General features: G+C 38.5%; 1 protein-coding gene across 1 annotated transcript in view; it reads left to right on the top strand.

Annotated features, from left to right (window-relative positions):
- Positions 1-20,062, top strand: part of LOC127429163 (GTP-binding protein SAR1a-like) — a 40,840-nt gene extending 20,778 nt beyond the window's left edge. Inside the window, exons 3-7 of the mRNA XM_051678035.1 lie at positions 7,946-8,065; positions 14,811-14,876; positions 14,946-15,049; positions 15,133-15,264; positions 18,758-20,062. Of these exons, the coding sequence (XP_051533995.1) occupies positions 7,946-8,065; positions 14,811-14,876; positions 14,946-15,049; positions 15,133-15,264; positions 18,758-18,874 (539 nt within the window). The 3' untranslated portion in view covers positions 18,875-20,062. The remainder of the gene's footprint in view (positions 1-7,945; positions 8,066-14,810; positions 14,877-14,945; positions 15,050-15,132; positions 15,265-18,757) is intronic.
- Positions 20,063-20,432: the final 370 nt, after the last annotated feature.

Raw genomic sequence — 20,432 nt, 5'->3', positions numbered from 1 at the left:
GAAAAGTGCAAATCAATCCCAGAACAACAGCAAAGGACCTTGTGAAAATGCTGGAGGAAACAGGTAGACAAGTATCTATATCCACAGTAAAAGTTAGTCTTCTATCGACATAACCTGAAAGGCTGTTCAGCAAGGAAGAAGCCACTGCTCCAAAACCGCCATAAAAAAGCCAGACTACAGTTTGCAAGTGCACATGGGTACAAAGATATGACTTTTTGGAGAAATGTCCTCTGGTCTGATGAAACAAAAATTGAACTGTTTGGAAAAAGGATGAGGCTTGCAAGTCGAAGAACACCATCCCAACCGTGAAGCATGGGGGTGGCAGCATCATGTTGTGGGGGTGTTTTGCTGCAGGAGGGACTGGTGCACTTCACAAAATAGATGGCATCAGGAGGAAGGAAAATGATGTGGATATACTGAAGCAAAATCTCATGACATCAGCCAGGAAGTTAAAGCTTGGTCGCAAATGGGTCTTCCAAATGAACAGTGACCCCCAAACATACCTCCAAAGTTGTGGCAAAATGGCTTAAGGACAACAAAGTCAAGGTATTGGAGTGGCCATCACAAAGCGCTGACCTCATTCCGAAAAACAAACTGTGGGTAGAACTGAAAAAGCGTGTGCGAGCAAGGAGGCCTACAAACCTCACTCAGTTACACCAGTCTGGAGGAATGGGACAAAATTCCTGCATCCTATTATGAAGCTTGTGGAAGGCTACCCAAAACATTTGACCCAAGTTAAACAATTTAAAGGCAATGCTTCCAAATACTAACAAAGTGTATGTAAACTTCTAACCCACTGGGAATGTGATGAAAGAAATAAAAGCTGAAATAAATCATTCTCTATACTATTATTCTGATATTTCACATTCTTAAAATATAGTGATCCTAACTGACCTAAGACAGGGAATGATTTCTACAATTAAATGTCAGGAATTGTGAAAAACTGAGTTTAAATGTATTTGGCCAAGGAGTATGTAAACTTCTGACTTCAACTGTATGTGTGATTAGAATTAAATGTTTGTTTTTTGTTGTTTTTGATAAATAACTGACTGTAGAGAACAAAGGATATTAAAAGATACATTATTAAACAACAAATGGTTTGCTTGGATCTAGTCTTTGGACTCGCATTACACAGAAAGAGTCAAAACTTTTACTGCAGTGAAAAAATCTTGGTGCTAAACTTCTTCGCCACTACACCACTCAAACACTGGTGAGTGAAATCTAACCCTAAAACAGGCAACGTGCATCACAAGATACATACAATTTCGTCTCTTATAAGGGTATGAGAAAGTGTTTCTCACCCAATCTTATCATTTATCATAGTTGGGTCTGGTTTGAGTATGTGGGTCACATGACTTGGTTCAAATTTTCTGTGATCGTTAAGTCAGCCGGACCTAAAACAAACATGCTGCCCATGGTGCTGGACTGCTGACTTTGTGATAATTAATTACATTTATCTTTTCTTCAGTTAAAAAAACCCCCAAAACTGCTAATATTAATAGTGAACATTGTCTTAAGATGCGAAGAAGAAAATTAAGTCATATGTTGTTCATGCTATTATTTAGCACATTTTGAAGTGTGCGTATCCCCTGAGATACGTTGCCAGATTGAGGAATGAAAAAGGGTTAATCCACAATATTACACACACTTTTATTACACTTACACGTCATACATGCAACCTTAAAGCTAAACTTTTCTCACTCACTCTCACAAACACACACACACACACACACACACACACACACACACACACACACACACACACACACACACACACACACACACACACACACTCACTCACTCACTCACTCACTCACTCACTCACTCACTCACTCACTCACACTCTCTCTCTCTCTCTCTCTCACAAACACACACACACACACACTCTCTCTCTCTCACACACACAAACACACACACACACACACTCTTAGCTGTCCATCATATCCGATGATGACACTTGCTACAGGTAATGGGTTTCAGGGGTGGGCATCAGCTGGGTTGACGCTGATGCCGCTTCATGTGGCTGTGGAGGCCTATCCGAGAACCACACACTCTGTTGCAGTAGAAGCGGGATGCTTGGGCAGTGCCAGCAGCCCATCTGTGGAGTTGAGTACGTCTTTCAATCCTCTGCTATTGTATGGCTTGGTGCAATTCTTCAGTCCCGCTGGCGCAAGCAGCATGCCAGACAGACCTGTCTTGATCCAGGGTCTCAACATGAGTGGGATCAGTGCCACAGCATTTCAGGATGTTTCTGCTGCAGTCCTTAAAATGCCTCTTCTGCCCACCAACAGCACGCTTTGCTTTAGGGATTTGGCCATACAGGACTTGCCGTGGTAACCGGTGTTCCAGCGTGTGGTTGAAATGTCCAAGCCAGCAAAGATGACATCTGGCCAGCATTGCTTCCATACAGAGGGTGTTAGTGTTGGCCAGTATCTCTGTATGGGGTGTCCGATCCTCCCAAGACAGACTAAGGATTTTTTTTAAGATGTTGTACATGGAAGGCCTCCAAGAGCACAATATGCCATCTGTATGGTGTCCATGTCTCTGCCCCATAGAGGAGCTTGGAGAAACATACCATGTTATAAACAGAAACCTTGGTGGTTCTTCTCAGATTTTTGTTTCCAAAGACCCTCACACTTAGGAGACCAAAGGCTCTGGAGGCTTTGTTTATGCGGCAGTTTATTTCATGGGAAAGGGAGCAATCTGCGGAGAGTGTGGAGCCAAGATAGATGAATCTGTCCACCACTTTCAGTGGAACACCATTGACGTGGATGCTAGGAAATATGGCTGGCTGTACTGAGAACTGTGCAGTGTTTTCTGAATATTGACTTGGAGACCAAAGGACTGGTAGATGCTGGAGATTGTATTGAGGGCATGCTGCATGGATTGAGGGGTATGGGCTATGACTGCACAGTCATCTGCATATTGCAACTCATGTATGTGATATGTTAGAGATTTATTGCGGGCCTGAAACCGTCAAATATTAAAGAGGTTTCCATCCAGGCGGTAATGGAAATGAACACCATCTGTGTGTCTAAGTGCATGATGGAAAAGGTGTGTGATGGCTTAGAGCAGCAGGTTGAACAAGATGGGAGCCAGTACACGGCTTTGCTTGACCCCATCCTCAACACTGAAAGGCTCTGATTGTAGGCCTCCAGTGATAACTCTGAGACACACACACACACACACACATGTATGATATGTTTTAAAATAAGAGGGGAAGTCAGAAACTCACCATCACCATTCTGAACAGCACTGTGGCAGCAGTGGAGTCATTCAGGTTCCTGGGCTCTACCATCTCTCAGGACCTGAAGTGGGACACCCACATAGACTCCATTGTGAAGAAGGCTCAGCAGAGGTTGTACTTCCTTTGCCAGCTGAGGAAGTTCAACCTGCCACTGGAGCTGCTGACTCCGTTCTACTCAGCTGTCATAGAGTCTGTCCTGTGTACATCTATAACTGTCAGGTTTGGTTCAGCCACCAAATCAGACAGAAGGAAACTACAACAGACAGTCAGGACTGCTGAGAGGATTATTGGTGCCCCCCTGCCCACCCTCCAAGACCTGTATGTCTCTAGAGTGAGGAAATGTGCAAGTAGAATCACTCTGGACCCCACACACCCTGCCCACTCCCTCTTTGAACTATTGCCCTCTGGCCGGCGCGCCAGGACATCCAGGCACAAGAACAGTTTTTACCCTCAGGCCATTTTCCACATGAACAATTAAACTGCCTTCAGGACTCCCATAGTGCAATAATGTATAAATGTGTCATGTACATATGTAAATTCACATATTTAATTCAATTACTGTACATACCCCTACCTTGCACATACATTACCACTTGCACATGTATATACGCCATTCTATGTTATGTCCTATTGTTTTAATTATTTTTTTATGTCTATTTATACTGTTACCTTGTTTTATATTCTGTGTCTCAATGTAATGTTCTGTGTGCACTTGCTTGTTTCTCCTATCACCAAAAGAAATTCCTTGTGTACGTGAGCACGCTTGGCAATAAAGCTCATTCTGATTCTGACTCTGATACACTGCTAATTTGGAGAATTGTGAAATTTCATTGGGTTTAGAAGAATTTAAAGTTAGGGTCTCTGTTTCATGGTGACATACATCAATTACTGTCAGTGTGTTACTGCATGATAATAAAGTGCAACAAAGTCAGCAAAGCATTTTCATGCTTGTGTATGCATACACTTTTTTACATTTTCCAATCAGATGGTTAGTACCTTTTAAAGCTGCTTGTAACCGGCAAGGTTTAAACTCTTGTTTTAGCGCAGCTGCTGATTGACAGCTGAGGGGTGGCGCTTCGCTGTTGTTGTATTCAGGATGGAAAATGTTTACACCTCAAATGCGATGTGGTCACATCAGAATCAGAATGAGCTTTATTGCCAAGTATGCTTATACATACAAGGAATTTGTCTTGGTGACAGGAGCTTCCAGTGTACAACAATACAAAAACAATACAAAAATAGCAACAAGACTTAAAAAAAATAATTAAAAATTGAATAAAACTAAATATTGAAAATAAAATAAAGTATATTTAGAATACACAATAGACTAAAATATATATATATATACATACATACATACATACATGCATTTTTGACCATTTTCGTATGTGGTTTTTGTGATTGGATCACCCGATAAGCATCTTGATACCAGGTGGAAACGGGGTCATAATTGTCTCTGCATATTAAGATGGGATGGGGAAAGTATTTTAACAGTGAAGAAGTTACACACTTCAGCTTTAAGGGCATTTTATACTGTACATGGCAAGCGACAAGCAGGGCCTTAACCAGGGTTTAAACATTTGAGAGGTTGACTAAATAACATACTTTTTGGGTTCTAAATATCATTATTTTTATGCACAATTTACAATCATATTTAATCAAACTACACAATGATGACTAAGATTTTATAGATATTACAGTTTCATTTTGTGTTGATGAATGATTTTCTGTAAAGCTGCGTTGAAACGTTGTGTTCCTAGGCGCTATACAAATAAATATGACTTGACTACACTGGGTCTCTCTCTGTTCTGTCTGTTTTCTGTGGGGGATGGACATTGTTAAATTAGACCTTATTGATTGTGTCACAATTTGTTGATAACTTACTATAGGCTAGGTGTGGAGAATTAAAGCTAAAGTATGTCACTTTTTTGGTGTTAAAATACTTAAAAGGGGATAGTTGACCCAAAAATAAAAATTCTCCCATGATTTACTCACCATCATGCTATCCCAGATTTGTATGACTTACTTTCTTCTGCAGAACACAAACTAAGATTTTTAGATAAATATCTCAACAGAAGATATGGATTTAACCACTCGAGTCTTATGGATTACTTTCATGCTGCCTTTATTTGATTTTTGGAGATTCAAAGGTTCACCATTCACTTGCATTGTAAGGACCCCCTAAGTCACATTCACTTTGACTTAGATTAATTCCTTGCCAAGATGGGCATTTTGGCTGAATTTTTAAGTGTGTTTGACCGCTACGCGCCCACCAGAAGTCTGCGGTCGGCTAAGGAACGTCACCTTGTTGTACCAACACAAAGAGGCACCAAAACACTTTCCCGGACTTTCAGCTTCATCATACCACGTTGGTGGAACGACCTTCCCAACTCCATCCGTGAAGCTGACTCACTTTCTGTCTTCAAAAAAATGATAAAAACACATATTTTCCATGAGCACTTAACCAGTCACTAAAAAAAAATTCTTGTTGCACTGTCTTGAAAACTACTATTCTGATGCTAGTGAAACTTTGTAATACAGCACTTTTCATACCGCTGTCTCCTTAAGGTGATTCACTTATGTTTTCCTCTTTTGTAAGTCGCTTTGGATAAAAGCATCTGCCAAATGAATAAATGTAAATATAAAAAAAAAATACATAGTTATATATAATATTAAATATTTGAGTTCCAAAAACAACAGTGTAAATGTAAAATTGACCAGAACTAAAGTTGACCAAAAAGAGACATTTTAAGCATTTAAAATATTATTTTTCATGTTATTCATAAGTATTAATGCCTTAAAAGGAAATCCCCATTTTAATATTTGATTTGTACATTTGTTATTAAATATGTAAAAATGGCATCTTACGGTGAATGAAGCACACATGCACCTTAAGAAATATGACAATTTATATGACAATTAATCGTGAAAGCCCTAAAAGTGACAATTAATCGTCATAGCCCTAAAACAGATAATTAATCAACATAATCACAATAATTTTTTGACAATTAATCGTCAGCCATATTTCATAATCGTGACAGCCCTATCTATCTACTCTCTCTCCTTTTTGACCTGTTATGGAGATGGACCAATGGTTGTCTTGCAATTGACTGGTCTATACAGTATATTCATAATGCTGTGATGAATGTTTTTAGCAATGACGTTGTGAAATGAATGACAATAATAAATGAAATTAAATAGCCTAGCCTTTATCATGGCCAGTGTTTGAATATTTGTCATATTTCACACTGTAGCCTGTACTACAAATGGTGCACTAGTGTAGTGTGCTACTTTTTTTAACGTTTCATACAGATAATGTGACGATAACCATTGCTTTTTTTCTTACTGACAAGCTTTGCTTGCGATCTGGGCAGTACAAGCACAACAGTGCCTTCAACTGCTGCAGCTCTACTCGAGAGTGAAAATATGTATCTCTGAATGATGCGATTACTGTAAATTTTGTATTCCCTGTTGCATGTATGTGATAGTTAAAAAACACAACCAAATAAAATGGCTTTTATATCTCCATAAAATATTTTAACAATTGTATGTAGATATGAGGTGAATATATTCATATAGTAGAAGTCAGTGTTGATCATGATTTGAAGCTCTATTACACTGTCTAGCGCTTGATGCATGTGCAGAGGACTATGAACATGCTCTACACATTCATCAATTATCAGAGGAAATTTTCAGGCAAGTTGAACAACTTTTGTGGGATTCGAATCGAAAAAAAAATTGTCACAATCCAAGATGACAGCTTCTGTAATTGGAGTTTTAATTTAAGGGGTTCTTTACAATCATCGTGAGGAGAGAAATTAGACAAAAATAATTTTGTTTCTAGGCCAAATGGTTCAGTAGTTATGCGCAAAAGAAAAACTGGTGGTGGCACTATAGAGTTTGGCCTAGAGAAACAAATACAATAGGTGCTTGGCCCCTAATAAAACATCAGACCTCATTGGTTCTCATCACGTCTCATGACCAAAGTGCATCGTGAGACTTTTTTAAATCGTTTGGTCAACGTTTGGACTTTAAAAAAAAAAATTGCCTTTTGTGTCTCATGGAAAAAAGTATGTCATATTGGTTTGGAGTGACATTAGGGGAAGTAAATAATAACAGAATAAAAATGTTGTCTGAAGTATTCCTTAAACTGTATTTGGGAAGGGAGGATGAGAATATAGGTGGAGTCAAACATGAGGCAGGTTGTCTGTGTTGACTCATGTCCAATAAGACGGCACAGCATTATGGATAGCCGAAGCTATTGGGTGGTATCCATACATCATATATTAGTCATATATCCTGTGTCTTCTGCTCAGTTCAGTTTCTACAGCACACAATCTGAGTCTCATCTGCTCCTGCTGGCCTTGTTTTTCCTGTTCATCCAGCACACCTTCACATGAGCACTGTGACTGCTCTCAAAACACACAATCTCTCTCTATCGTATTTACAGTACTTGGTCAAAACTGCTGCAGTTATTCTTCATTTTTTCTTCTTTATCCATTCTCAAGAATCTGAGTTTGTTTGTTTTCAGTTATCAGGGGGTCATTAGCTCATCTCTATGTTCAGTTATCGTGGAGTCATTAGGCCAATGACAGTAATTTAAAAATTCACAGTATCGGCCGATTGTATAGCGATTTCACCTGATGCAGGTCTTGAAGTGTTCTACACTGAATTCTTGACTCTGTCTCTGTATTTCAGGGCTGTATAAGAAGTCTGGCAAATTAGTATTTCTTGGCCTGGACAATGCTGGCAAGACGACATTACTGCACATGCTTAAAGATGACAGACTGGGTCAGCATGTGCCAACCTTACACCCCAGTAAGTGCACACTTTCCCACACTAACAAAACAGATTACTCATCAGTACTTCAAACTGAACAAACACCAATAGCAGCATGGTGCTGGTGTAGACTAAACCAATATACTTCTACCGAAATTGAAGATCAATTGGGTGTGACGTCATTTCGACCAAAATCTGGCCAAAAATGTGTTTGAGTTTGTTTTCAGTGGTTCGAAACAGCTCACCTGCGTGAACTCTTTGTGAACTCAAAACTTTGTACCAGCTGTTAAACACCTTACTGACATTTGTCCACGTCATCAATGGGTGTCCCCAGTTCTTCATCTACTTGGACATTTGCCTCTGGTTAAATTTCCCCCTCAGTCAAGATCATTCTACATGAACACACTGGAGTGTAAAGTTACCAAGCTGGTACTTCCCTACATTTGTACGATCGTTTGCGTAGAGTAGGCCTGTCACGATTATTAAATAATTGTCTGATCGCAGTTATTTGGTTATTATACACTTTAAATTCCAATCACATTTCACTGTCCAAATAAGGGAATGAATGGTGCGTTTGAGCCTCACATTCATTTGAACTCTGACCATCTCACTGAGTGCAGCTCCAGAAGAGTTTGTGAAGATTAAAAGAGGAGCCCTGTGTCACGCCTGAGATGATAGAATGGAGAAACACAAAATCTCAAAGGTCTTTTTATGAGAAAAAAAGGGCTTTATTGGAGAGCCTTAAAGTAACATGTGAATGTGAAGAATTTTGGATAGAAATATATTACTATTGTATATTTGTATATAATATAATGTAATATAATAGCTATTTCCGGTTGGCCGGGTTCCAACAATAATGAATGGACCAAGACTAAAGTTGACCAACAGAGCATAGAGAACATGTGATGTGATATATATGTATTAATTGTGCTACAAAAGGAACCAAATCTACTCTTAAGTGCCCATTCACTTTGTTGTTTGATATGTGGCTTTATTCTAGGGATGTGCACAAGTAATCGACTAATCGAGTACTCGTTCAGCACCATCTAATCTATTAAAAATACTACTCGAAAATTGCTAATTGATTTTGTTTTGCTTATTTGCCTGCCATTGGCAGTGCTAAATTATACTGTACTTTCCCTCCGAATGTCTCACCAAATCTCGCAGTTACAAATGAGTTTGCACTTCAGACATAAACCTAGTCTGTTTTTGAAAGTCTGGTTATGGTGTTTTGTCTTAATGTACACTACAGTTCAAAAGTTTGGGGTCGCTTGACTGAAATGTTTCTCATGATCTTAAAAATCTTTTGATCTGAAGGTGTATGCTTAAATGTTAGAAATTAGTTGTATTAATTTATTTCATTACAAAACTAAAATTGTATTTTAAAAAAATGTTTTTTTTAAATGCATGAATTGGACCAAATAATAAAGAAAAGCAGCCAGTAAGTGTCCAGCATATAGATGGGAACTCCTTCAATACTGTTTAAAAAGCGTCTCAGGGTGATACCTCAAGAAAATGGTTGAGAAAATGTCGAGTACATTTCTGCAAAATCTAGGCAAAGTGTGGCCACATTGAAGATGCTAAAATATAACAGTTTTGATTTATTTTGGATTTTTTTTAGTCAACATAATTCCCATATTTCCATTTCTATTATTCCATAGTTGTGATGACTTTACTATTATTCTAAAATGTGAAAAAAAAATAAAAATAAATAAAGAATAAGTGACTTTTGAAAGGTAGTGTACATTATTCAGTATATCACTGTGCCTGTTATATTTTCATGGCATTAAAAATAGCAGCGAGGCTTGGCAATTCGTTAGCTTGTAGTAAAATATCCCATCAAAAGATTTGTTCATGACTTCCAGTTTGGTAATGCAGTGTTAGGACGCACGGTGTCTGAGCTCCATGTTATGTTATATAATCTTTTCAAAATACACCATATTTTATCACTAAGTCGAATCCATTGTCTTTTTTTTTTTACAATCTGCTCACGGAACCTGAAATCGAAATGAGCAAGTCTACGAGGACAGGCGGTAAGCAACATACTCAAGTTCAACATGTACAAGGCAAGCCGACCAAGAATGCAGCAAAATGGCGGATACAGAGTCTGTATCTGTGCAGCTGACAATCGAGTCATTATTCAAAGAGCTCGAAAAATTCAGAAAAGACATGACTGAGGAGTTCATTGCACTTCTAAATAGCTCTTTGGAGCCAATTCGGTCTTCAATTGGTGCAACCCTGTTAACTCGAGCAACAACCATCAGCGAGATGGAAACGAGTCTCTCTGATCACAGTGACCGAATAACAGCTGGAATACGATGTGAATGCTCTTCAGTCAAAATTGACTCATGTGGAAGTGGAAAACACGGCGCTTAAAGCTAACATAGAAGACATGGTATTTCGCTCAAACGCCAGAACATATGGGTGGTAGGCCAACCCGAGAGCATCGAAGGAAAGAACGCAAGGGAGTTCATGACTAACCTGTTCTCTGAACTACTCAGCGACTCCCTTTCTGAACCACCCGAGCTGGACCGCGCCCATCGCAGTTTGAGACCCAAACCCTGTCCGGAAGAAAACCTACATCCACTGATCATCAGATTTCACCGGTACATCGTAAAGGAAACCGTTTTGAAATGGGCTAAGACTTATAAGGACATTTCCTACAAGGGCCATAAAATCAAGTTGTATGAGGATTTCAGCACAAAGCTGGCTAGGAAGCGTGCAGCTTTCAACAAGATTAAGAGCTTATTTTTCAAGCAAGGAGTACGCTTTGGGATGTTGTACCTTGCGCTCCTCCAAGTCAGTTGTAACAGAGTGAAACGTTTCTTCGACTCCCCTGGGGCAGCGGAGTCGTTTTACCATCAGAACTTTCCTACTCGAGCTCTGGACTGATATTGTTTTCCGGATGCACTGTATAATAGGATCTGGCATTCTGTACCAGACACCTGTCATATTAGCCAGTGTTTATGCCCCTAATTATGATAATCCTGCTTTTATGACTACGCTTTTCTCCCATCTGCCGAATTTAGACACTCACCATCTTATATTAGGAGGTGATCTTAATTGTATGATTAACCCAAATTTAGACCACTCTCAGCCCAAGACAGCGGTTCCTACCTCAATGTCTAAGACTTTCTCATCTCTTATGGAGCAATTAGGATGTGTAGACCCCTGGCACTTCTTCAATCTAACTGCAAAAGACTTCTCTTTCTTTTCGAGTATCCACCATGTTTATTCACGCATTGATTATTTTTTTGTTGATAAAGTTCTATTATCTCTAGTTAAATCCACAGAATACTCAGCTATAATAATCTCAGACCATGCCCCACATATTTTAGACCTTTCCTTCCCCCAAAATTCATATAGGCATACCAGGGGCTGGAAGCTCAATACCGGGCTGTTGGCTAAAAGGGAATTTTGTGACTTTGTCTCTAAGAACATTTACTTTTTTTTGGAAACAAACAAATCAGAATCGGTATCGCCATCGCTTTTATGAGAAACATTTCAATCCTTTATACACTTATAAGTGTACACTTAAAAGGATTATTTCCTTTAATGCATATTGGATCAAAGCCAGGAAATTAAAACAGCAGGAACTCATTGACGCAATTTTAGAAATAGACAAGCAAAACACCAGTTCACCGCACCCCAATTTGGAGGCGCAGCGGCTAAAATTACAAACTGAATTCGACTTGACAACCAACAAGGCTGACTTCCTACTAAAATGCCCAGATACAGCCAGTAGCTTAGAAGAACCTCTTTGCTTGGAGGAGATAGCCTCCTGTATCTCAACCATGAAAAATAATAAAGCTCCTGGCCCTGATGGCTTCCCTGCAGAATTTTTTAAAATGTTCTCCACTCAGTTATCCCATTTACTATTGGAGCTATACAATCATTCCTTAGATCAGGGCTTTTAACTGCCATTCTTGAATCAAGCTTTAATTTCCTTAATATTAAAGAAAGACAAAGACCCTAACCTCTGTGGCAGTTACAGACCTGTTAGCCTAATTAATAACGATGTTAAATTATTAGCTAAGTACTGGCCAAACACTTAGATGTTCATCTGCCGACCATTGTGTCAGACAATCAAACTGGTTTCATACTAGGTTGTCAATTGTCATCCAGTATACACAGACTCTTAAATATAATCCTTACTCCATTTAGCTCATCAACGCCAGAAATGGTTGTCTCACTAGATGCTGAGAAAGCTTTCGACCGGGTAGAATGGGACTACTTATTCATAGTTCTACAAAAATTTGGTTTCGAACCTAAACTAATCTCATGGATACGTCTAATATACTCCGCCCCCTCAGCCTGTGTGAAGTATCTCCTTATTTTTCTCTCTCTTTTGTTGCACCCGTCAGGGCTGCCCACTTTCACCTTTACTTTATGCTCTGGCTATAGAGTCTCTATTGCCTTTAAACCTACTTCAGTATTTTCAGGTATTCATAGAGGAGGAAGGGAACATCATGTCTCATTATACACAGACGATCTCTTGTTATATGTTCAAGACCCGCTTAACTGCATGGATAACATAATGCATCTGTTGAATGAGTTCGGTTTTATTTCAGGTTACAAGTTGAACTTTGCTAAAAGTGAGTGATTTCCCCATAAACAAATTGGCAAAACAAATCCCTTCAGCTATGCTTCCCTTTCACATGTCTCCCACAGATTTTCGTTATCTAGGGGTTCACATCTCAAACTCTCTCAAATCACTACACAAAGAAAATTTTACTAAATTAATGGATCGCATTAAAGTAGACCTTCAGCGCTGGAGCAATCTTCCACTTTCGTTAGTAGGCAGGATTGAATCACTTAAAATGAACATCCTACCACGAATCCTATTTTTATTTCAGACCCTTCCCATTTTTCTCCCCAAATCTTTTTTTTTTAAGTCATTTGATGCCATTATATCTGGGTTGGTAAACCTCCACATGTACAGAAGATAACTCTGCAAAGAACCAAACTAGATGGGGGGTCTTGTGCTGCCAAATATGAATTTTTACTATTGGGCAGGTAACATCCAGAAAATATATGCATGGTGTATTTCCCCAGAGATTAATTGGTGTATCATAGAAGCTAACTCCTGTAAGTCGTCCTCGTTACCCGCATTGGTTCTTGACTCCAGCTCACTACGCCCCTCCAAGTACACCAACAACCTGATTGTGCTTTCCTCGCTAAGAATTTGGGAACAGTTTCCTCAGTATTTAGGATTAAACACACTGTCTACACTTATGCCTATCTGTGGTAACCATTTATTCATACCACCCACTTAAGAATCAACATTTGTACAGTTCAGGGAGAAAGGAACTGTTTTCCAATCACACATTTGTGACATTCAAAGTCTTGTTAATTATGTTTAATATTTCTAAATCCAATCTATTCAGATATTTGCAATTAAGGGAATAATGGTGGAATAATGCCCTTGCTAAAATTAATTCTACCTGTATTTTCGCTCGTTTGAATCTTGTCCAATCCAAGGTGGTTCACAGAATTCATTACACTAAAGCAAAATTGAAGAAACAGAGGATGACTGTTGCAGTAGATGCTCGCTATCTCCGGCAGACCATACACATACATTCTACACATGCCCTAAACTGAATTCATACTGGTCGTCTTTCTTTGACACACTGTCAAAGGCCCTTTATATTACTCTGAATCCCTGCCCATTGATTGCAATCTTCAGAGTATCTCCTGTCGAAGGCCTGCACAGTAAGCGCCAAGCTGATGTTATTGCACTTGCTTCATTAGCAGCAAGAAGACCGATACTGCTACATTGGAAATCCTCAAGCCCCCCTCCTAATGTTTCTTGGTTAAAGGACCTAATGTCCTTTCTACGCCTGGACAAAATTAAACGCACCATTAGGGATTCTTTCAACTCGTTTGATAAAACTTGGAATCCTATTCTCTCCTTTGTTGAGACACTACATCACTGGAGATCTGAATTACCCCGCCCCCCTTATTTTCTGTTCTGGTTGTTTACAAATTTATATCCATTTATCTATATAGCTATGTTATATAGATAAATGTTTGTTCATGCAATATTTTACTATAGACAAACAAATTGGAAAACCACACTGCTATTTTTATTGCAAGTATAAAATACCAAAGTATTGCAATAATATAAATAAAGAAAAGGCCATAAGCCAGTTTTCTTTTATATTGTTTTTAATATTATGCATATTTAAACTATACCTGTTATTCTTAATGTACTGTACATTATTCCACGCATATTTATACCACAGTTGAGTTCGGGAGTCCATTTGGAATATACCTGTAGCAAAATACATGTGCAAATGAAGATGCAACAGTGCTCTTTACTCCTCTCACTCACATAAAAAAAACACAGATTATGCAGTATACTCCTCAAAATGCATCAGCACCATGGAAAGGACATAATGAAACAGTTATGCCAAATTAGGCAAATAAATGCTTTAACAGAGATCAATATATTAATCTCTAGCACTGACTGTTGGGCAGGGCAGGAGACTGGTATAAATTTACATTTACATTTATTCATTTGGCAGACGCGACTTAGTCCAAAGCGACTTACAAGAGAGGAAAACATAAGCGAATCATCTTAGGAGACAGTGGTATGAAAAGTGCTGTATTACAAAGTATCACTAGCATCATAATAGTATTCAAAATAGAATAAAGTGCAACAAAATTATTATTATTATTTTTTTTTTTAATGACTGGTTAAGTGAATTTCCATCATTGAGTGAATTGTTTTAATTGTTCATTGATTTTTGATGACTGTTGTTGTTTGATTTTTTTCTGACAGCCTCAGAAGAGCTGACGATTGCTGGCATGACCTTCACAACCTTTGACCTGGGTGGTCATGCTCAGGGTAAGTATCCCACCTCACATGTGTCTGAGTGAGATGACTCATGTGCTGATGTTTTATCATTCTGAACAGCTCGACGTGTGTGGAAGAACTACCTCCCCGCCATCAACGGCATCGTCTTCCTTGTTGACTGTGTAGATCACTTCAGACTGGCTGAATCTAAAACGGAGCTGGATGTGAGTCATTTCAGCAGTTCTATCAATACTCATAATGTACAAATAAACATGATGTTATAGCTGAAATTGTATTTGAATCCCAGGCGCTCATGACAGATGAAACCATTGGAAATGTGCCTATCTTGATACTTGGCAACAAGATTGACAAACCTGATGCCATCAGTGAGGAGAAACTGCGTGAGATCTTTGGACTGTATGGTCAGACAACAGGCAAGGTAAGACACAGCACCTCTTGTACAGTCAGCACAGTAACATGGTTCAATGCTGTAAATTTAGACATGGATGCTTTGGAGCTATAGGCCTGTTTTCTCAAACAGAAAGCGAAAGCAGCACATATTTTTTGGCACCTGTGTTAATAGGTTAGAGTATTCACATTGGTAACGCGAGCCATGCATTGCCACGTAGTTTTTTGCTGCGAGTAGCGCACTGAACGCACCAGAAAATACAGCGAAAATGCACTACAAACCTAATTTATCACAATCTTTTAAAATATAGCGTTTTATAAAGCAATGTGAAATACTGGAGCAAACTACTCGCCTGTTGTTTGAAATCAGACATTTGTTAGGCATGCAGTGACGGGTACAAAAACACACATTCTGTTCATTAAAACTGAAGAATCCAGATTATTTTAGCTGTTTAAAACTATGCTTTGGGGTTTAGATTAATCACCATTTGCTTGTGGTGTGATCCCTCACCTTGTGTAAATTAGATTACACAACAATCATGTTTGTAGTAATTCTCAATGGTCAACTCCAGATAATCATTTTACAGTTTGTGTCTTTTATTAAAGAAAATGTTCATGTGGGGGTCTGGGTATTTCAGCGAGTATTGACGCTGACTACCCTTGGAGTCGCAAGTTCGAATCCAGGGTGTGCCGAGTGACTCCAGCGAGGTCTCCTAAGCAACCAAATTAGCCCAGTTGCTAGGGAGGGTAGAGTCACATGGGTTAACCTCCTCGTGGTCATGATTAGTGGTTCTCACTCTCAATGGGGCGTGTGGTAAGTTGTGTGTGGATCGCGGAGAGTAGCATGAACCTCCACATGCTGTGAGTCTCCGCGGTGTCATGCACAATGAGCCACGTGATAATATGTGTGGATTGATGGTCTCAGAAGCGGAGGCAACTGAGACTTGTCCTCCACCACCCGGATTGAGGTGAGTAACCGCGCCACTACGAGGACCTACTAAGTAGTGGGAATTGGGCATTCCAAATTGGGAGAAAAGGGGGTAAAAGAAAATGTTCATGTTCATTTGTGGCACTGAAATAATGCAGATGTTCATATGATCCAGTGTTTACTATTTGAATACTAAAATAATTTTTATATATATATATATATATATATATAGTTTGTGAATGTGTATCTTTGAAGTCAGTCAAATGTTAATTCCGTAATCGCTCTGATTCAGTGTGTAATTCGTTTGAATTTATTTAGACTGAAATCTCATGAGTTTGAGAGTCTTCTAACTGATTCCAAAGTCCCTTTAAGGAAAATCATGTCACTAGATGGCCATATTGATATTGTCAGATGGCAGATATTTTCTACTCTAGTCATACTAAGACTGCAGTCTCCCAAACTGTTTGTCAACATTACAGTTTATTTATTAAAATGAGTCATTTCAGACAATAATGGTATCATAAATGTTGTTCAAATCTCCCAAAAAATGATATTTCTCAGGCTAATGCACATGCAGTTTCTAGAGTAAACAGAGAGAGAATGACTCTTGGAGCTGCTTTCCCATATAAAGCATTGTGATTTCTCCCATTCATTTGTTTGAGTGGTGTGTATCCTTTAGAGCAGTATTGTTGGAGCTCTAGACTGGTTACCCACTGAAGCTAAGCAGAGCTGAGCCTGGTCAGTACCTGGATGGTACTTTCTAAGGAAAGTCAGTCCACTCAGCGGTCATTTTAGGAACGCTGCCAGGCAGCTAATTTCGATTGATACAAGTACGGTCGGTCCAGATTACAATTAAAGAACATATTTCAAATAATTAGTTAAATCTGACAACAATAGTACCTAAATAGTGCTTCTTTAGCTCATACCACTCTAAAAATATTACATTTAGTTTTTTCAGGCTGGTCCAGCTAATGCGCATGCGTATTCTTGAGTTAACTTACAGGTCCTTATTTAAAAGGTGATTGGCTCTTTTACCTGTAAGGTGGGACTTCCTTTTTCACACCCACCATATTGGGTGTTCATTGTAATAATTAAACCCTTTCAGTTGGAAGTGTTCGCATTAAACGCATTAATTTTCTAGATATCTTTGATTATCTTCGCAATTGTATCAGCACACATTGCACAAATTTGAACCACCCAAGATTGAAAGAGACCATCTGACTGATATGAAAAGCAACCAATCACAGCTCGTTTTTTTTACGTGACTTGTGGAGTGGGTAAAAAATAAATGTCTGAGCTTTGTGCTGTTTCCAAATGTAAATGTGAATTCACAGACCTCTGCAATGCGAGTAATCACTTGCATTTGCAACCAACTCTGGCGCTACGTGACAACAAAGTCTGTCATTAGCCACTAGCCAGTAAATCACTCACCAGTAATTGAGCTGTAGAGTGGTGAAGTTTAGGACTGAGATCCTTTCACTGTGTGTTGTTGCGTGAATGCGTAATCTGATTTACCTTATGGATTGGCTGCATGGAATGTCACCATCGCCGTAAAATACCGTAGTTACATTTATATTGCCTTCAATGAAGTCAACTCTGATTTTGGTAAAACTGAAAATGTTACCATATGCCAACTGTGTACCACAGCGGAAAATGGTAAAAGAAAAAGAAAAAAGATTGATGGATGTGGCAGTTAAAAATTTTGGATTTGACGTGTGAATGCAGCAATGCACTGTTACACATCACATGTGAAGGGCGCGTTCTTTAAAGGAATATTCCGAGTTCAATACAAGTTAAGATCAGTCGACAGCATTTGTGGCATAAAGTTGATTACCACAAAAAAATAATTTCGACTCATCCCTCCTTTTCTTTAAAAAAAAAAAAATCAGATATCAAGGTTACAGTGAAGCACTTACAATGGAAGTGAATGGGGTCAATTTCTGGAGTGTTTAAAGACAGAAATAAGAAGCTTTTAATTTGATAAAATCACTTACATTAATTCTTGTGATAAAACTTGTGTATTATTTCAGCTGTAAAGTTGTTTAAATCATCAGTTTTACAATCGTTTTAGGGTTTGTTGACATTACATCAAGTTGTAAAATTGGCTCTAACTTCACACAGATGCAGTTAGTAAATGATTTTATCACAGTAAAATCATGTTAACACACATATTGTTTATGTCTTGTGTCTATACTTTTGAAACATTGAGTATTTTAATGTTTACAGATTGACCTCATTGACTTCCATTGTAAGTGTCTCACTGGAACACACATTTAAAGAAGAGGAGGGACGAGTCGAAATTAATTTTTTTTGGTAATCAATATTATGCCACAAACACTGTCGATTGAGCTGAAATTGTATTGAACTCGGAATATTCCTTTAATGGCACAACAGCAAAAACAGACCTTTTAGTGTCATAGAGAGTGGAAAATAGTCATGAAAAACGACATTCACATTTTGATTTTGTCAAATCACACAGTGATTTCTGAGGGGAAATATAGTATAATGTGAGCCGTTTAAGTACATGTATCTGTTAGCAGTAGGATGGAATTGTGCATTGTATATTAATGTCTTATGGTGGTTTAATGTTTTTCAGGGCAACATCCCCCTCAAAGAGCTGAACACGAGACCACTGGAGGTGTTTATGTGCAGTGTGCTGAAGAGACAGGGCTACGGTGAGGGCTTCCGCTGGCTCTCACAGTACATCGACTAGAACAACACACACACACAGCCTGCCTTCACTCTCAGAAACACACAGCTACTCAACTCCAATAGACTGTTATTGGACATGAGCGTTCAGTTCAACAACTCTTTTCTCACATTAGTTCTTAAGAAAATAACAAACTAGCAGTGATTCTGCAAATGTGCTAAATCCAAAACCATGCATCTTTGCATTTACGTCACTTTTATTTACGCTGTAATTTGATGTTTTTTTCCATTCATCTGTTGTCTGTTGTCATGTGAAGCTGCAAAAAACATGCAGCGACTGTAAATGATGTTACACGTGTACTGGCGAACAGTGTAACTGTACACATCACATTACATACTTCAAACAGGAAATGCTTCGACTTCTCTCCAGTGTTTGTCTTCCTGTCACATGTGGCCGTAGTCCTCAGGCTTTGAGATCAGTGTCCATCAGTGTGGTCCGTCTGAACTCATATCTGTTTTTGTTTCAGCAACTTTGGAAATTGTACTGCCACATCTCATTCCCAAAGCCTCTTTAAATGGATACAGACCTGTAGTTATTTTTTTTTTTATATATATTGAATTTCTGAAAGTTATGGTAATAAACTGCAGAATATCATTTCTGACCACAATTGTCTGGTAGTTGTCAGGGTAGGGCAGAGCGCCTTTCACACAAATACATAGATTATATTTAACCGCTAACAAATACGTAGTAACAAGAAAGTGGAAAATCTTATTGAGGCACAAATACAATGTTGACGTTTAAAGCCGTTCTATAGCTGATTAACAGATCTTGCCTTGATGTTTTTGCATAGGGTGAGTTGTGGTTATCAATGACATGGACCATGCATAATTTATATAAATGCCATACATGGATTTTTTTTAAATCTGTCTTGAATAGCTCTTAATTTGATCAGTGTGGATTAAAAAATTATTATGCATGCCTTGTTCCATGGTTATTAATATTCTTTTAGTTGAGTTTTTTTTTTTTAATATATAAATACAGAGAGTGCAAATCATCCCACGTAGGATGAAATGCCAGGGGTGTGTCTTCATGCTCCTGTTCTGTTGAGCTCTAATGGAATGGCACATCAATGCATTTGATTTTCTATACTGTCCCTCCATGTATCATCTATCATTCCATGAGCAGTTCCATTTATGAGAGATAACATTGTTTGCATCATAAATTGTAATAAATGTTTGCAATGAAAACAAACTCGGTCTGTAACCGTTTCTATAAATATTAATTTATATCATGATTGGGGATCACAAATTTTCTTGATGTCTCAAGAATGATTTAAGTTTTGATTTCTCTTTTTTTTTTAATGGCCGTAGCAACTGTTCACCATATTACTTGTATATCGTTGTACACAATCAGCTTGGGTTATCACGGTACCAAAATTCCAGTAGTCCATACCATGATGAATCATATCTGTAAAAAACTAGATACAGGATAACAATATAATTGTCTCCTTTAGTAATACATCAGCCCAGCTAACTTCAGTAAAAAATAATCCAAGAATCTCTTTACTAGATGGTTTGGCTGGTAGCAGGAGGTAATGGCTGTTTGCTGATAGAGGGAAGTG

This window comes from Myxocyprinus asiaticus, chromosome 38, assembly GCF_019703515.2.
Source record: "Myxocyprinus asiaticus isolate MX2 ecotype Aquarium Trade chromosome 38, UBuf_Myxa_2, whole genome shotgun sequence".
NCBI lineage: Eukaryota > Metazoa > Chordata > Actinopteri > Cypriniformes > Catostomidae > Myxocyprinus > Myxocyprinus asiaticus.
This window is presented reverse-complemented; position numbering and strand designations above follow the sequence as displayed.